This window comes from Rhinolophus ferrumequinum, chromosome 10 (genome assembly GCF_004115265.2).
Source record: "Rhinolophus ferrumequinum isolate MPI-CBG mRhiFer1 chromosome 10, mRhiFer1_v1.p, whole genome shotgun sequence".
Taxonomy (NCBI): domain Eukaryota; kingdom Metazoa; phylum Chordata; class Mammalia; order Chiroptera; family Rhinolophidae; genus Rhinolophus; species Rhinolophus ferrumequinum.
Genome location: NC_046293.1, coordinates 41,504,373 through 41,524,190, shown reverse-complemented (window position 1 = coordinate 41,524,190; position 19,818 = coordinate 41,504,373). Strand labels below are relative to the sequence as shown.

The 19,818-nt window shown below is 39.2% G+C and overlaps 1 protein-coding gene across 8 annotated transcripts in view; it reads right to left on the bottom strand.

The window, feature by feature from the left end:
* DNM1L (dynamin 1 like) overlaps positions 1–15,061 on the bottom strand; it is a 51,761-nt gene extending 36,700 nt beyond the window's left edge. For 6 of the 8 annotated variants that reach the window (XM_033116397.1, XM_033116398.1, XM_033116403.1 and 3 more), the window contains exon 1: positions 14,797–15,061. In XM_033116397.1, coding sequence (XP_032972288.1) covers positions 14,797–14,898 — 102 coding nt within the window. In that variant the 5' untranslated portion in view covers positions 14,899–15,061. The remainder of the gene's footprint in view (positions 1–14,796) is intronic. The other 2 variants (XM_033116399.1, XM_033116402.1) reach the window with 2 other exon arrangements.
* Between the last annotated feature and the right edge of the window lie 4,757 nt (positions 15,062–19,818).

Below are 19,818 nucleotides of genomic sequence, written 5' to 3'. Positions count from 1 at the left end.
CAATAAATTAACAAACAACAAGTGCTGGTGAGGTTGTGGAGAAAAGGGAACTCTCATGCACTGCTGGTGGGATTGTAGATTGGTGCAGCTATTATGGAAATCAGTATGGAGGTATCTCAAAAAAACTGGAAATGGAACTGCCTTATAACCCAGCAATTCTATTAGGTATCTATCCAGAGAAATCCAAGATGCTAATTTGAAAAAAATATATACACCCATTTATTGCAGCATTATTCACAATAGCCAAGACATGGAAAAAACCTAAATGTCCATTGATAGACCACTGGATTAAGAAACTGTGGTACATTTATACAATGGAGTATTACTCGGCTATAAAAAAGAATGAAATCTTACCATTTGCAACAATATGGATGCACCTAGAGAACATTATGCTAAGTGAAATAAGTCAGACGGAGAAAGACAAATACCGTATGATCTCACTTATATGTGGAATCTAAAGAACAGATTAAATGAGCAAAGTAAACAGAAATAATCTCAGAGATACAGAGAAAAAAACTGATGGCTGCTAGATGGGAGGTGGGAGAAGGGGAGGGGATTAGAAGGCACAAATTGGTAACTAAAATATTGCCACGGGGATATGAAAGACACTTTGGGAAATATAGTCAACAATGTTGTAAAGATTTTGTAGGGTGTCAGATGGGCACATGACTTATTAGGGAGACCACTTCATGGACAGTGTAGATGACTGACCACTGCACGGTACACCTGAAGCTGAAGCTGAATAATATTGTATGTCAACTATAATTTCATATATATATAAAATCATGTGATATGGAGTTCAGCACAGGGAATAGAGTCAATGGAATTGTAATAAATATGTACGATGTAAGGGGGCAATAGATTGGGGGAGGGGGTTGTTACTTTGTGGGGGATGAAATGCCTGGCTATTGCATTGTTTTGTGCAGCTGAAACTAATTCAAATAAATAAATAAATTTTAAAATGCAAAAACAAAAATTCAGCAAATGAAAAAAGTAATTTAAATGTATTCAAGTTTTTAATAAAAGTTAATTTAAAAATAAAAACCTGAAATATTAAAAAATAAAAAAGTTAAAAAGGCTGCTATGTTTTATGTAAATTTCATGGTACCTACAAACAAAAATCTATAGCAGATACACAAAAGATAATCTAAACATACCACTACAGAAAATCATCCACAAAGGAAGCGAGCAGAGAGAAAGAAACAAAAGAAATTATAAAACAGAAAACAATTAAGAAAATGGCAATAAATCCATGCCTATCAATAATTACTTTAAATGTAAATGAACATTCTCCAATCAAAAGACATAAAGTGGCTGAATGGATTTAAAAAACAAGACCCATCTATATGTTGCCTACAAGAGACTCAATTCAGATGGAAGGACACACACAGACTGAATGTGAAGGGATAGAAAAATATTCCATGCAAATGGAAACCAAAAGAAAGCTGTGGTAGCGATACGTATAGCAGACAAAATAGACTTTAAGACAAGGACTGTACTAAGAGACAAAGAGGTCATTATTATATAATGATAAAGGGATCAGTCCAACAAAATACACATTTGTAAATATTTATGCATCCAACATAGAAGCACTAAATATATAAAGCAATTATTAACAGACCTAAAGGGAGAAATAAACAATACGATAATAGTAGACTTTAATACCCTATATTTATCAATGTACAGATCATCCAAACAGAAAATCAATAAAGAAACAGTGGCCTTAAATGACACATTAGACCAGATGGATTTATCAGATATACACAGAACATTCCATCCAACAGAATACACATTCTTCTCAAGCCCACATGGAACATCCTTCAAGATAGATTGTGTTAGGCCATAAAACAAGCCTTAATGAATTTAAGAAGACTGAAATCATCTCAAACATTTTTTCCAACCACAGTGATATGAAGCTAGACATCAATTATAAGAAAACGAACATTCCCACATATGTGGAGATTAAACAACACGCTACTGAACAACCAAAAGATGAAAGGAGGAATCAAAAAACATCTTTAGACAAATGAAAACAAAAGTACAACATACCAAACTTCAGGGGTGCTGCAAAAGCAGTCCCAACAGGGAAGTTCATAGAAATAAATGCCTATATTAAGAAATAAGGAAGATCTCAAATAAACAAACTTTAGACCTCAAGTAACTAGAAAAATAGTAACAAATTAAGTACAAAGTTAGTGATAAAGGAACAAAATATCAAAGATCAGAGGGGATATAAATGAAATAGAGACTATAAAGACTACTAGAAAAAAATCATTAAAACTAAGATTGTTTGTTTGCTTGTTTAAGAGTAAATAAACAACTGTTTGGCTACACTCACCAAAAAAAAAAGAGACAGAACTCAATAAATAAAATCAGAAATGAAAGATGTTACAACTGATACCACAGAAACACAAGAGATCATATGAGACTACTAAAAACAATTATAAACCAATAAATTGGACAACCTAGAGGAAACGGATATACGAGGACTGACAATTAAGTTCGCGAACTCATCCTAGAAAATGTGATACATACCTCACTGCTGAATATCACTACAGTCAGAAAGTACTCCCCTTGGGAAACTATGCACCAACGCCAGCGTCTAGTCCACCCTTCAAAAAATTTTGGAACTCTTTTTCTGGAATGGCCATCAGAGCTGTCGTCTTACTACCCTTGATGTCCTGAATGTCATCAAAATGTTTTCCTTTCAATATTTTCTTGACCTTCAGGTAAAGAAAGAAGTCACTGGGGGCCAGACCAGGTGAGCAGGGAGGGTGTTCCAATCCATTTGTTTATTTACTGGCTAAAAACTCCCTCACAGACAGTGCCATCTGAGTTGGTGCATTGTCGTGATTCAAGAGCCATGAATTGTTGGCGAAAAGTTGAGGTCGTCTAACTTTTCCAAGCAGCCTTTTCAGCACTTCCAAATAGTAAACTTGGTTACCTGTTAGTCCAGTTGTTACAAATTCATAATGAATAATCCCTCTGATATCAAAAAAGGTTAGCAACATTGTGGCAACATGTTTGCAAACTTAATTGTCAGACCTCCTATTCCTAGAAACATACAACCTACCAAGTCTGAATCTGTGAAGAAACAAAATCTAACAGACCAACTACTAGCAAGGAGATTGAATCAGTAATGAAAAACCTCCCAATGAACAAAAGTCCAGGAACAGATACCTTCACTGGTGAATTCTACCAAATATTAAAGAATTAATACTAAACTTTCTCAAACTCTTCCAAAAAGTAGAAGAGAGAACACTTCCAAACTCATTTTACAAGGCCAGCATTAACCTGACAAGAAAACCAGACAAGGACACTATAAATAGCCAATATTCCTTATGAACATAGATATAAAAAAGCCTCCACAACATATTAGAAAACCGAATTCAACAATACATTAATTAAAAGGATCACATACCATGATCAATGGGACTAATTTCAGTGATGCAGGATGTTATTTCAACATCTACAAATTAATTAATGTGATACACCACTTTAACAAAATGAAGAGCAAAAACTGTATGACCATCTCAACAGATGCAGAAAAAGCACTTGACAAAATTCAACATCCATTCATGATAAAAACTCTCAACAGAGTAGGTTAAGAAGGAACGTATCTCAACATAATAAAGGCCACAGGTGACAAACCCACAGCTTACTTCATAAGCAATGGTGAAAAGCTGAAAGCTAGTCTTCTAAGATCAGCAACAAGACAAGGATGCCCACCCTCATCACTTTTATTCAGCATAGCATTGGACATTTGAAGCAATTAGACAAGAAAAAGAAATAAAAGGCATCCAAATCAGAAAGAAAAAAGTAAAACTCTCACCATTTGCTGATGACGTGGTATCATACGTATAGATAACCCTAAGCACTCCACCAAAAAATGGTTAGAACTAATCGACAAATTCAGTAAAGTTTCAGGATACAAAATCAATACACAAAAATTAGCTGTTTCTATACACTAATAATGAACTATCAGAAATAGAAATTAAGAAAAAATCCAATTTACAATTGCATCAAAAAAAATAGGAAAAAATTTAACCAAGGAAGTAAAAGACCTGTACATGGAAAACTATAAGACACTGATGAAAGAAACTGAAGAAGACACAAATAAATGGAAAGACATTCTGTGCCCATGGATTAGAAGAATATTGTTAAAATGTCTATACTACCCAAAATGATCGACAGATGCAATGCCATCTCTATCACAATTCCTCTACCTACTGGCAAACTTAAATCGTTCTGATGTTTAAACCACTTTGGATCCAAACGATAAAATGCTACAGACCTAAGGGTTCCTAGGGAAGAATGTTTTCTTAGTTAATAAAACTACCATGTTTCCCCAAAAATAAGACCCAGCCAGACATTCAGCTCTAATGCATCTTTTGGATCATAAATTAAGACCCAATATTGTATTATATTATATTATATTATATTATACCCAGTCTTATATTATATTAAGACCCAGTCTTATTTTACTATTAATATAAGACCCGGTATGATATCATATGATATGATATGATAATACAATACATACAATAATATAATATAATATAACAATACCGGGTTTCACATTAATTTTTGCTTCGAAAGACGCATTAGAGCTGATGGTCCGGCTACATCTTATTTTCAGGGAAACAGGGTAGCAACACTGAGCCAAAGTCTCAGGTTCATGTTATCTGCATTGGGATTCTTATCCTGGGTGGTGGTTTGGATTACATGCCTAGAGGGCTTCCCCTTCCAATTCTCAATTTAACAAATAGCGATTAAATTTCTCAAGTTGACTCACAAAAGTTATTTAAGTCTTATCTCCTCCTCCACCTGCAAAGTACACCATAGTCAAAAGTATCAACCTTTCTCTCCCCATTTTCTGTTCTTTCCACATAGACGATCTCAGCCAGAGAAAGAGGAAAATAATTTATTTAGCTAAATCATGAAATCTGAATGATCCATAGTTGTAAACATGATTCCCTCTCCTCAACTCCTCCAACTCTCTAGGCCCCAAATAAGTATTGGGCAATTTAAGACATTAAATTTTAAAACATTTAGGGGTCAGCAAAGGTTGCTTGGGAGTTGATACTTTGGAGCAAGAATGCCACCGAGCTCAACATACTACTAGATGGTGGCATGCCTTTAGACTCAGTTTCCCTTCCCTGCTTTTACCAGTTTCATGCATTTTAAAATCAAAGACTCACTGATATACTTTTCAAATTAGGATCTATGAACAATCTACATCAGAATCACCTGTTGTGCCTGACCCACACTAGACTTAGAAAATCAGAATCTCTGGGGATGGAGTCCAGGAAACTTATTTTCAAAGTGATTTTTATATACACTGTTTGAGAATCACTGTTCTAAAAAGTTCAACAAATGGGACCTGCAGCCACTTAAGGTATAGGTAATGTGTAAGATACAGACTACACCTGTATTATGAAGACATTATCACTGCCATTGAGTTTACCAGTTAGAAATAAGTACAGAATACTTTTTATGCCTGTAACTCATTCACTGTACACTACTCATTAAATATGATTGTGAGGCGTGTGCTCTGTATTTTACACAACATTAAATGGCACAGATGACAAAGTACTTGCATTCAAATCAAGTAAAAGAGGTTTTTCCAACATATAGAAGAAAATATGGAAAAAAGATACTGTTTCTTTCTTATCTACTTCTTCTGTACCTGAATAATAAAGGGTTGAATTTCAGACCTAAATGAAGATACCTTTCATTAAAACAAATCTAAAAACTGAGTAATTTTCCTTCTGAGTAATTTCAAACATCAACATGCAAATGTAGCATGAAACTGTCACTACTAGAGTGGTTTTTGCTAGTATGTATCAATGGCTACCCCGCCCCTCCCAATTTCACCCAACAGGTTTACTTACTGAAAAAAACTATTTTGTGTAAAAAGTGCTCCTTGACTTTAAAACTATGTTGACACACATACACAATATTCTTTTAGTTTCAAGCTTAAAAAGCATTGAGAATCTCTTAAAAATAGGAGACATACTAGATGGTGAAAAACTATGGTGAGTCTTTAAATTGAAAAAAATGTATTGCAGAGGATGGCATCATAAAAATGGCAGCGTGAGGTGAGCCTCTGTAAATCTCCCCTGGAATTTACAACAAATGTAACAACTATAACTCCACAAAGGACTCCCTGAACAGCAGACAGGCAAGACGAAGAGTCTCACTACTGAATTCACCTAAAGGTGGGCAAATCGCGCAAGCAGGGGAGGAGGGAAGGGAGAGTGCGGAGACGGGGCCGCACAGGCGCAGGACGCAGACCCAGCTCAGTGCCCCGAGCTCGCTGCATCCCAGAACTACTGCAGCTGCGGGAGAGGGAAGAACTCGGACTGCTAGGGCTCCACTTATGGCCCACAGGGCTGAGGGGACAGCATATAACACAGCTAAACCCAACACTCACGCCAGAGACCTCGGAGCAAAGACTGAGGGAAGAAGGCTGAAAACAGCTGTTTAAGCCCTCACTGCCGCAGAGAATGGCAGACTTAGGCACTGAGACTAGCCGCCCCCCCCTACACTCCCAGAGCGCGCCCTGCCCCCACCCAGTGCTAGAAGCAGAACAGTAGCAGCATCAGTTCAAAAGAACAGAATATTTGCAGCTCTGAGAACTGTAGTCCACAGACACAGATTCGCAGCCCAACTAGTTCTGGCAAAGGGGAGGGGACTGTGGAAGCAGGACCGGCAGTGGTGGTGGTCGCCGCCATAGCTCTGGGCCACCTCTACAACCCACCCGCCCCTGTTCCCACCTATCTGGGCGGATCCCTGGAGGAGTAAACAGAACTGCTGAAACACACAGGCTCTGAGTCCGGTGCAGGAAGAGCTTTGGGCTTTGGAACTTCAAAAGCTCTCCGCATACCCATAGGGACGCGGCGCCCTATGACCCAGGTGAACTGTTAACAGAGGAGAAACCTGCCTTCCAGGGAATTCCCCCATTGTGTGAGAAGCTGGAATAGTGCAGAGAAAACATAACACTACAGAGTGAGAGAGAAAAAAAGGCTGCAGCTGGAGAGAAAATAAAACATTCTACCAACACATACTGGAAAACAAAAGAAAGACCTCTTCCTATCAACCTGTTGCAGAACCCACTCCTGTAGATGTCTAGGAAGAGAAATAATAAATCAGTAATTTCCATGAATAACCGAGGCAACAAGACAGCTCAGAAAGAAAATGAAGTCTCCAGAAAATGAACTTAAAGACATGGAATATGTGACTTAAATGACAGAGAATTCAAGATTGAAGTTCTGAAAAAACTCAACGAGATGCAAAAAAACACAAAGACAGTTTAATGAACTCAGTTACACAATCAAAGAACAACATGAACATTTTACCAAAGAGATTGAAACTTTAAAAACGAATCAAATAGAATTTCTGGAGGTTAAGAACTCAATAGAAAAAATGAAGAATGAAATAGCCAGCTTAGGTAGTAGAGTTGACCAGATTGAGGAAGGATCAGTGACATCGAAAATAGAAACCTGGAAATGACTCGGCTGGAAGAAGAAAGAGACTTGAGACTTAAAAGAATGAAAGAACTCTATAAAAACTTTCTGACTCCATCAGGAAGAGCAATATAAGAATAATGGGAATACCAGAAAGAGAAGAAAGGGAGAAGGGAACAGAGAGTATATGCAAACAAATAGTAGATGAGAGCTTCCCAAATTTGTGAAAACAACTGGATCCTCGAATCCAAGAAGCAAATAGAATACCTAATTACTTCAACCCCAACAGGCTTTCTCCAAGGCACATTGTATTGAAGCTGTCAAATATCAAAGACAAAGAAAGAATCCTCAAGGAAGCCAGGGAAAAGAAGATGGTAACGTACAAAGGAAACCCATTATATTATCATCAGATTTTTCAGCAGAAACTCTACAAGCCAGGAGGGAGTGGAACCAAATATTCAAATTATTGAAAGAGAGAAATTATGAGCCAAGAATAATATACCCAGCAAAGATATCCTTTAGCTGTGAAGCTGGAATAAAGACCTTTCCAGACATACAGAAGTTGAAGGAATTTTCTAATACATGACCTGCACTACAAGAAATACTAAAGGAGGCTATTTGACCACCATCAACAGGGACAATTTGTGGCAACCAAAACATAAAAAGGGGGAGAGTAAAGGCCTGAATGGGAATATGGGAATGGAGAAAGTAAGCATGCTGAAGAAAATGGAATACTCTAAATATCAAACTTTCTTTTACATAAACTTAATGGTAACTACTCAAAAAAAATCCAGAACTGAAATATATAATGTAATAAAAGAAACAGAGGGAAAATTCATAGAACACCACCACACAGAAATAACAGACAACAACAAAAAGGCAAAGAAACAACGGAGACACAGTCTTACCAGAAAACTAAAGACAGAATGGTAGGAAATCCTCATGTATCAATAATCACCCTAAATGGACTGAACTCACCAATAAAAAGGCACAGAGCAGCAGATTGGATCAAAAAACTAAATCCAACCATATGCTGTCTCCAAGAGACACATCTCAGCTACAAGGACAAACATAGACTCAAAATGAAAGGGTGGAAATTGACAATCCAAGCAAATGGTATCCAGAGAAAATCAGGTGTAACCATAATGATATCAGATGAAACAGACTTCAGGGTGAAAAAGATAACAAGAGACAAAGATGACATTTCATAATGGTAAAGGGGACTATACAACAAGAAGACATAATAGTCATCAATATTTATGCCCCCAATCAGGGAGCACCAAAATATACCAAGCAACTACTAACAGAACTAAAGGGAGAAATTGACCAAAACACAATTATACTAGGGGACCTAAATACATCATTGACAGCTATGGATAGATCATCCAAATATAAAATAAATAAAGAAATATCAGCCCTAAATGACACATTAGGTGAAATGGACATAATTGACATTTACTGAGCACTTCATCCTAAAACATCAGATAATACATTTTTTTTCTAGTGTACATGGAACATTCTCAAAGATAGACCACATATTGGGACATAAAACTAGCCTCAGCAAATTTAAGAAGATTGAAATCATACCAAGCATATTCTCTGATCACAAGGCTTTGAAATTGGATATCAACTACAAAAAGAAAGCAGGAAAAACCACAAATACTTGGAGATTAAACAACATACTCTTAAAGAACGACCAGGTCAAAGAAGAAATTAGAGGAGAGATCAAAAGATATATAGGAACAAATGAGAATGAAAATACATCCTACCAAAATTTTTGGAATGCAGCGAAAGCAGTTCTAAGAGGAACATTTATATCATTACAGGCCTATCTCAAGAAACAAGAAAAATCCCAAATAAATAACCTCACGTTACACCTTAGAGAACTAGAAAAAGAAGAACAAATGAAACCCAAGGTCAGCAGAAGAAAGGAAATAATAAAACTCAGAGCAGAACTAAATGAAATAGAGAACAAAAAGACAATAGAAAAAATTAATGTGACAAAGAGCTGGTTCTTTGAAAAGATTAACAAAATTGACAAATCCTTGGCTAGACTCACTAAGAGAAAAAGAGAGAAAACACTAATAAAATCAGAAATGAAAAAGGGAAAGTTATAACGGATGCCACAGAAATACAAAGGATCATCCAAGAATACTATAAAGGACTATATGCCACCAAATTCAATAACCTAGAAGAAATGGACAAGTTCTTAGAAACACATAGCCTTCCTCGGCTAAACCATGAAGAATTGGAAAATCGAAACAGACTGATCACCAGTAACGAAATTGAATCAGTCATCCAAAACCTTCCCAAAAGCAAAAGTCCAGGACCAGATGGCTTCACTAGTGAATTCTACCAAACCTTTAAGGAGGATCTAATACCTCTCAAAATCTTCCAAAAAACTGAAGAAGAGAGAATACTCCCTAACTCATTTTATGAGGTCAACATTACCCTGATTCCAAAACCTGGTAAGGATAACATACACAAAAAAAATTACAGATCAATACCTTCGATGAATCAGTGCAAAAATCCTAAACAAAATTCTAGTAAATCGAATGCAACAAAGCATTACAAAGATTATTCATCACGACAAAGTGGGGTTCATCCCAGGGGCACAAGGATGGTTCAACATACACAAATCCATCAATGTGATACATCACATAAACAAAATAAAGGACAAAAAATCATATGACTGTATCAACTGATGCAGAAAAGCGTCAAGATGCAACATCCATTTATGATTAAAACACTTAATAGGTATAGACAGAAAATACCTTAACATAATAAACGCCATATATAACAAACCCTCAGCTAATATATAATTAACGGTGAAAGATTGAAGCCCTTTGCTCTACGTTCAGGAACATGACAGGGCTGTCCCCTATCACCTTTGCTTTTCAACATAGTGTTGGAAGTCCTTGCCAGAGCAATCAGGCAAGAGAAATAAAAGGCATCCAAATTGGGAATGTAGAAGTTACACTGTCACTCTTTGCAGATGACATGATGCTATATATAGGAAACCCTAAGGACTCCACCAAAAAGCTATTAGAAACAATAAACGAATACAGTAAAGTTGCTGGCTACAAAATCCACGTACAAAAGTCCATTGCATTCCTATATACTAACATGAAATCTCAGAAAAAGAAATAAAAAAACAATTCCTTTTGCAATCGCAACAAAAAAAATACAATACCTAGGAATAAATTTAACCAAGGGTATGAAAGACCTATATGCTGAAAACTATAAGACATTTTTAAAAGAAATTGAAGAAGACACAAAGAAATGGAAAGACATTCCGTTGCTCATGGACTGGAAGAATCAACACAGTTAAAATGGCCATATTACCTAAAGCAATATACAGATAATGCAATCCCCATCAAAATCTTAATGGCATTTTTTAAAGAAATAGAACAAAAAAATTATCAGATTTGTATGGAACCACAAAAGACCCCAAACAGCCAAAGCAATCCTAAGAAAAAAGAACAATGCTGGAGGTATCACACTCCTTGACTTTAGCTTGTACTACAGGGCAACAATAATCAAAACTGCATGGCACTGGCAGAAAAACAGACACACAGACCAATGGAATAGAACTGAGAACCCAGAAATAAACCCACAGAAATATGGACAGATAATTTTTGACAAAGAAGCAAAAACACACAATGGAGAAAAGACAGCCTCTTCAATAAAATGGTGCTGGCAGAATTGGAAAGCCACGTGCAAAAGAATGAAACTGGACTGCTGTCTGCCACCATGTATCAAAATGAATTCAAAATGGATCAAAGACCAAAGCATAAGACCTGAAACAATAAACTGCATAGAAGAAAACATAGGTACTAAACTTATGGACCTTGGGTTCAAAGAGCATTTTATGAATTTGACTCCAAAGGCAAGGGAAGTAAAATCTGAAATAAACGAATAGGACTATATCAAACTTAAAAGCTTCTGCATAGCAAAAGAAACCATCAACAAAATAAAGAGGCAAGCAACTGAATGGGAGAAGATTTTTGCAAACAACACCTCCGGTAAGGGGCTAATATCCAAAATATACAAGGAACTCATACAATTCAACAACAGAAAAAACCTGAAGAGATATTTCTCCAAAGAGGACATACAAATGGCCAATCGACATATGAAGAAATGCTCAGTATCACTAATCATCAGAGAAATGCAAATAAAAATCACAGTGAGATATCACCTCATACAAGTTAGAATGGATGTTATCAACAAGACAAAAAATAACAAGTGTTGGAGAGGCTGTGGAGAAAAAGGAACCCTCATACACTGTTGGTGGGAATACAGATTGGTGCAGCTGCTATGGAAGGCAGTGTGGAGGTTCCTCAAAAAATTAAGAATAGAATTACCATATGACCCAGCAATCCCTCTCCTGGGTATTTACCCAAAAAATCTGAAAACATTTATCCATAAAGACATGTGTGCTCCAATGTTCACTGCAGCTTTATTTACGGTGGCCAAGATATGGAAACCAAAATGTCCTCTGATAGATGAATGGATAAAGAAGTTGTGGTATATATACACAATGGAATACTATTCTGCGGTAAGAAAAGATGATCTAAGAACATTTGTGACAACATGGATGGCTCTTGAGATTATAATGCTAAGCAAAATACGTCAGAAAAAGTAGAGAACCATATGATTTCACTGATATGTGGTATATAAAACTGAAAACAACAAAAGAACAAGACAAACAAATGAAGAAACAAAAAACTCATAGACATAGACAATAGTTTAGTGGTTACCAGAGGGTAAAGGGGGACGGGAGTTCTAGAAGAGGGTAAAGGGGGTCAAATATATGGTGATGGAAAGAGAATTGCCTCTGGGTGGTGAACACATTGTGAGATACAGATGATGTATTACAGAACTGTACACCTGAACTCTATGTAACTTTACTAACAATTGTCATCCCAATAAACGAATTTAAAAAAAAAAAGTATTACAGTAAAAGACATATTGTCATTAATCCCTCTCAAAATACCCCTTGCTTCGAACCCACTTATCCCATCATTCTTTCCACTTTCTGAAGCAGTTCTGGAAGTCCTCTTTCATGTATTTAGTTGAGCTGTTGTGGCTGCTTCAATGACCTAAACCAATTCAAAACGTTTACCTTTCATGGTTATTTCAACTTAGAGTAAGAGCCAGAAGGCTCACAATGACAGATCCAGTGAATAAGGTGGATGAGGACACAACGTAATGTTTTTATTTGACAGAAATTGCCATATACCAGAAGTGATGTGTGACACGGAGCCTTTCTGTTGTGATCAACAAATATGGTGACTGCTGCTGCTGAGTGCCACCAGATAGAAAGGCAGGGATCTTTAATTCGGGTGCACTGAACATTAGTAAGTGTGTGACAAGCTTCAATTTGTTTGGTGCAGTCAGTCAGGTGAGCTATGGTTGAGAGAAGGTATGTTTTAAAGTGTGCCATAAATCATCCTCCATCTTGACAACACTCCATGTCACACATCACTTCTGGCATAGCAATTTCTGTCAAATAAAAACATTACGGTGTGCCCTCATCCACTTTATTCACTGGATGTGGAACCGTAAGACTTGTGGCTTCTTCCTGAAGTCAAAATGATTCAGGACATGGAGGCAGCCCTGACAGCGCAACTAAAGACACTCACAAAAGGCGATTTCCAGAACTGTTTCAAAAAGTAGCAAAAACGATGGGATAAGTGTGTTCGAAGTGAGGGGTAGTATTTTGAGGAGGATTAATGGTAATGTGTCTTTTACTGTAATAAATTTTTTTTATTTAAACATTCACCATCTTTTTTGATCACACCTCTTATATGGAAAGTTTCCAGTCTACTGCTACAAAACACCTTGAAAATACCACCAAAGAAGATTTGATTTATATCATCTCCTCTGATTCCATTTACAAAACAGGTTTTGATGATAAAAATCTCTGTGTTTTAAAGTATTATCTTGTTTCAGTGAACAATATTTACTCAAAATATTTATGGAGCACCTGCTACATACCGCAGTCTGTTCCATGGGCAAGGAATGGGACCACAGAAGTGAACAAAATAGTCTCAATAAAAACATTACTTATAATTTGTTATATGTTGATGATTGAGAGTTGCCAATCATTACAAATATTAAGAGTTACAAATACTACAATATGTGTAGGCAGGGCTGAACAGAATCTATACAGATCTTATAGCAGACCAAGGAAATTTGTTTCTGAAGTAATTTCCAGTGCTTTAACTATTTAAAAGCACACACAGTACAGGATGTCTATGGTTTCCACGGTTTCCAGTGTTTGGAAATACATGTAGCATTTTTAACATTAAGTTCCCTGTCATAATACTTATACTCTACACTTTAATTTTGTAGCAAGATGTAGCGATGCACCTCATGGAAAACGATCGGGAAGCGTCCCCTTCTCAATAGAAATGACCATCAAGAAATGAAAAGGACTTAAAATCTTTATACTAAGTAGTCATTAATCCCTAGCATCTCTGAAGTCTGATCAAAGTCCTATGATTCCTCTTCAACCAAGAAAAGCAGCAAGCAGAGAAAATGGAACTTATACTTCTGTCACTCTAGAAATAACATTATTTCTTCAACATTTCTACATACAAGAAATTATGATGTCTTAAGACACCCAACATGGAAAGACAAGAGAACCTTGACGTTCAGTTTAGATGGAAGACAAAAACTACAGCCTATGCCAAAAACTGGGATGTTCCTTCCAAATACCCAGATCCAAGTGGTTTGAGGGTATTTTGGTTTTTAACTGCTTTGGCGTTCCCCAAACCTTGGCGATTACACTGCAGAAAAACACTCAGGTGCTACACAGTAGCGGCCTTTTCAGCCCCCACCGCACGGTTCCAAAACTGACTCCGCAGCCCCAGAGCAAGGCAAGGAAGGAAATAAAACACCCAGCCGCCCTGAAACCAAACAAGTAGGGGCTAGCCGGCCCACCACGAGCCAGTGCGCCCCGCGTGCCCGGCGCGACCCCCAGGTGCCCTTGGAAGCAGCGGCCTGCGGGGAAAACCGCGCCCGGTCCCCGCGGACTCCAGTTCCGCCCGACGGGCTGTCCTTCCCCCACCCCGCCCCTGGGACCCGCCAGGCCCACCGCGCCGGCTCCGCCCCTCGCCTCCCGGCCAGGCCCCGATTCCCAGCCCTGATGCAACGCAACCTGGGGCAGCAGACGCGGCAGAGCCCGGGGAACCCCGGGGCCCCAAGCAGCGTCCTCCTGCCACAGGCCGCAAAGCCTGGCCCGGGAGCGTGCGCTCCCGCAGTCCCGACCAGGCCCGCGCCCCGGGCTCTGGCCTTGGCAGACATCGCCCTCGTCTCTCACCTGCGTTCCCACCACGACGATCTGAGGCAACTGGATGATATCAGCGCCCACAGTGTTGAAGACGTCCTGGAGCTTGTTGATAACAGGAATTAGCGCCTCCATAACTCCGAAAACACAGGACCCCCGCCCGGCCGGCCGCGGCAATGAATGGGGCCGCGGCCCAGAGTCCGCCTCCTTCCTCCTCTCCTCCGCCCTTTCCTCCGGAGCCGGCACCCATTGGACCCTGCCCTGCCGCTACCTGCCCCCTCCCGGCAGGCTGTGCGCTGAGAGGGCGGTGGCGAGAAACAAAGCCTGCCGGGAGTTGTAGTTCTGGAGCAGAGGAAAGCCAGGGCCTACGGCATCCAGAAGGCTTCGCGGTGCGGGCGGACCCCGAGCCGGGAGTGGCGAGTGCTTGGGAATTGGGTAGCTCCCTGGCTCTTGTCAGATGACTAGGGAGCGAGGCTCGGATTGTAGGAAGAAACTCGGACGTTTTTGACAGTCCTTGAGGCGTATTGGGTGGGAAAATCCCGAACGTGTGTTAAGTACAACGGAGTCTCTTGATTATCTAAGGTGTCATTTCCTTATGAGGACGCTTTCTCAATAAGGGCGGGTTGGAAAGGCTTAAACAGCCCATGTCCTCAGACACCCCAGCCAGGTGCAAAAAGTTTGTAGGCTGACAGTGGAAGGCATGGGGTACTATTTTGCAATAATACAAAACCAGCCGAGGTTAGACGATGCGGGTTCTCCGGGATTTGTGTAAAAACGTGTTCAAAAAGAATCTTAAAAAGTGTCAGAGTTTTAGAGGGGAAGGGCTGGGCCCTTGTTTTCTATAGTCTGTATAAAATGTTACTTGCTGTGGCCTGATTCCGGCAAAGTGGAGATCTGATAACTGCCTTTCTAGCATTTTGCTAAGTGTGCCTACTGTTCTGTTCCTAAATGTTGTTTTTCTTTTTAGACAGATAGTATCTCTCTTCTACGCCAAACCTCCAAGGTTTTCTATCTCAAAGTTTTTTTTTAAAAAAGTGACATTTGAGCAAAGATCTAAAGTAAGTGAGGAGAAAACCCCCTTCCCTGCTTTATTTTTTCTCCATAGCATTTATGCCCATCTAACATGCTACACATTGAACTTGTTTATTCTCTGCTTTTGCTAGATTATCAGCTCCTAGATGCCAGGGACTTTTAACTGTTTAATTCATTGATGAATCCTTAGTCCTTAGAAAGTGACAAACAAGAAAGTCTCAATCTCAGTCCCCTCTGAGTTTACAATCTAACTGAGGACCATTATAAATAACTGGGTAAAGTCCTATGGTTGCATGTATTATGGACCACATAATAGGAGTTTTTCTAGCCTGAGGGGAGGAGTGAAAGTTCAAGCAAGACTTCCTAGAACTCACTAGATCTAATCTCCATGAGGGCAAAGACCACCAGCAGCAGTGCAAGTTGTGCACTACACAACTTCAGTGGGTACACCATTCACCAGCACAGCCTCACACAGTAGCCCTGGGGAACAAGCTTGATTTGTTTAGCAGGACACATGGTATGTACTCAATAAATATTTTTGAACAAACGAATGAACTGTCATCTAAGACCTGAAGGTCCACTAATGGTGTTTTGGCATCATACCAAGTTTTATGAACATTCCCTGCTCTTTGATTCTTTTTAAAAACAAAAATTTCAGAGACAAAGTGGGGGAAAATTTCAAAACTCCAAAAAACAGAGCAGACAAAAGAGAGGGGATAGGTTCATGGTGAACTTCCATGGGTATAACCAGTAACTGTTTCATAGGGGCACCGTGACCTGGGGCAAAAATGATGCAGCTACAACCTACAACCTACAAATAGGCCTTCCCTTATTTGTGGCCCCAACAGACATAGTCTTTTCCTATTTGCTAATGGCAAAATTAAAAGAGCAACCATACATGTATTCCAGAAAGACAAATGTCATGAATTTTACATGGCATTATCTATTTCCATTTATATTATAAAATATTTGTGATAGCACATCCAGATCTTTGTATGAACATGCTCAGGAACAACAGTGACTGCTTTTTAATTCTTTTTCTAGGAGAAGGAAGAATGATCTCAGGCCAGTTCTCACAAGTTCTTCTATCACTACCACCACAGTTAGATTTAAGCAGGTTTGTCCAGTACTTGTCCAGACACTAGAGCATTGAGTTCATTGGGCACAGAAGAGAAGTGTCTGAGGCTAGAGAAACAGGAAGTGGTGAGGCCTTGAAAAAGAGTGGCTCTAACTTGATAACATTAAAAATAAATAAATAAATAAATAAGGCAGGGTACTCAACGTGCAATGTGTTTCACTGGAGACAAACAAAGCAAACCAATTTGGGTTTTCACATTTAAGTTCAGAACACTCTTGCTTGTGGGACAGCCACTTAGCCAAGTATGACTTCCCTCATCTAAAGTAGGATAATGTGTTTCTCAGTGGGTTGCTATGACATCAAATTAAGCCATTATTCAGGTACTCTCTCCAAAGGCTTTTTAAAAAACTCCTTCTGCCATCCCTCTCTCACTATAAGTTTATGATTTAGGCAGGACAGTTAGATTACAAGTCTCAGAAATTAAAGTCTAGTTGGCTCAAAAAGAGGAATTAACTTGTACAACCAAAGGGCTAACATGACGTTGGCCTCAAAACTAACTGGAACCACGGGCTCACGCAGCATCAGAATTCTCTCTACCTCTTATCTCTGCTTCTCTCTGCATATCTACTTCATTCTCTCCAGTCAATTTATTCCTGTGGATGAAGTGAGCAGACAGTGGTGGAGACTGTAGGGATCTCACCAAGCCAGATGCCTCAGGGCCAATGAGGTGGAGCGAATATGAGGAGGAACTGAAACTAGGTTTCCACCCTGGTCCACTGGTGTATGTGTTTCCTATTGCTGCCTCAACAAATGACCACAAACTGAGTGGCTTAAAACAACAAAAATGTATCATCTTACAGCCCTGTAGGTCAGAAGTCCAACACTTGGTCTCACTGGGCTAAAACCAAGGTATCATCAAGGCTGTAGCTCCTTTCTGGAGCGTCTATGGAAGAGTCCATCTCCTTGCCTTTTCTAGATTTGAGACTGCTCACACTCCTAGCTCTTGACTCCCTTCCAACATCTTCAAAGCTAGTAATGTTACATCTTTTTGACCCTTCATGTGCCATCACATCTTTCTCTGATTGCAGCCAGGGAAGGTTCTATGCTTTTAAGAACCCATGATTAGAGTAGCTCACCTGGATAAACCAGGACAATTTCCCCATCACTTTCTGTGCCTTTCATTATATCTGCAAAGTCCCTTTGCCATGTAAAGTTCACAGGTACCAGGAATTAGGCTTTGGACTTATTGGAGGGGCCATTATGCTGCCTACCACACCAGGTTAAAGTGATTGGTCCGGGGATGGACTTGACCCAAGCAAGGCCATTTAGAGACCCTCCCAGAGTATTCTTTAACTTGAATTAACCAGAGAATTTTCTTTCTCGTTATAAGGATGTGACCTATACGGATGTGAGTCACTGTCACCAGAGAGCATGTTTCCTACCACATATAATAAATTGGTTTTGGAAAATAAAGTAGACTCCTTATTCACCGTAAAAAAATTTTCCAAATCCAACAATTGTCCCATACTTCTAAATGTACAAATATAAGACATAATCTAGGAATTCTAATCCCCATAGTTAATCACTCCCTCTTTTCCTTGTTGCCCTTTTCACACATTATTAAACTATTATTTTTGTGAGAACTTATTGTGTGCCAGCCACTGTGCTCAGCATTTTATAGTTTTTCCTGTGGGATAGGTTTACAGATATGGAAACCAAGGGTCCAGCGGTTTAAGTAAAGTGACACATTTACATAGCTGGTATGTGGCAAAGCTGGGATCAAAACAGGCTATTAATCTCTTAATCTCTATACATATTGCCGCATTTCTTCATTCATTCCCTCATTTATTCAACACATATGTATCAAGTACCCGTTAGGCATATGGATCTTAGGCACTGTATTTGCTAAAGAGAGGAGGGACTATGAACATGATAGTAACATGTCCTTCCCCCTTAGCCAACAGAGAGCTAGTCACTGAGAGGAGAATTAGTGTCAGGTTTAGCCAGTTATCTCCACTATCCAGTATAGTGCTTGTTGCATAGTACTACTCTAGTAAACTTGGGGTTCCCTTTTCTTTTACATGAAAAGTCTGGAATAGCAAGGATTCCAGCCCCTCTAAATTGGTACAATTGCAACTAGGATTTGCAATCAAACCCAGCCAAAACATATAAGATTGGCCTGGCATAGGACTCCTCATCAGAATAGCTGTCAAGTTACTTTTCTTGCTAGGGGGTAGACTGGCTTTGTTCTTAAAACTTCTAAAGAGAGAAAGTTTATCTTAAATTAAATTTATAACAGGAAAAGATTTAATACTTCTTGCAAAAGATCACTGAGACTATTTTTATAGCATAAGTATTCAAATCATTTTATGCCAACATACTGATCATTAATCATAGTCAAGTTGCCATTATCCATGGCTTCAAATCATAGGGGAAAGTTGTCATGCGGGGTGTCATGCGGGGACTCTGGTCCTGCTCCCCGCATAAGAACGCAGGATATGGCTAGGCCAAAAAGGAACACCCACGGAGCCATAGATAGGGGAGTCATACCACTATATTCTCGCTGGCAGCTGGGTTGGAGACACAGGGGGCAGGAGCCACACGATTCGCAACCTGCCGTCCGCTTCTCCGCCGATCCCACTTGGTAACTGCAGTCCGCGCTTGCTAGCTTAGCCACGGCAGTTATATCAGTGGCTAATGGCTAACCGTAACAGCTGATGGCCAACTAGCCACAGCTGATGGCCATCTACTACCCGAGCCAGCACCTTTCCATATGAGGTTGAGAGCCTGGAAACTGCTCTCCTGGCTCTGTCCCCACAAAAGTACAGATCTAATATTATTATAAAATATACAACTCTGATGGGGAAGCCTCTTTGTCATATTTTGGAAACTGCCCTATTTTGCCAAAATGATAAAGTAAACAGCTTTGATCAATTTGCACTACT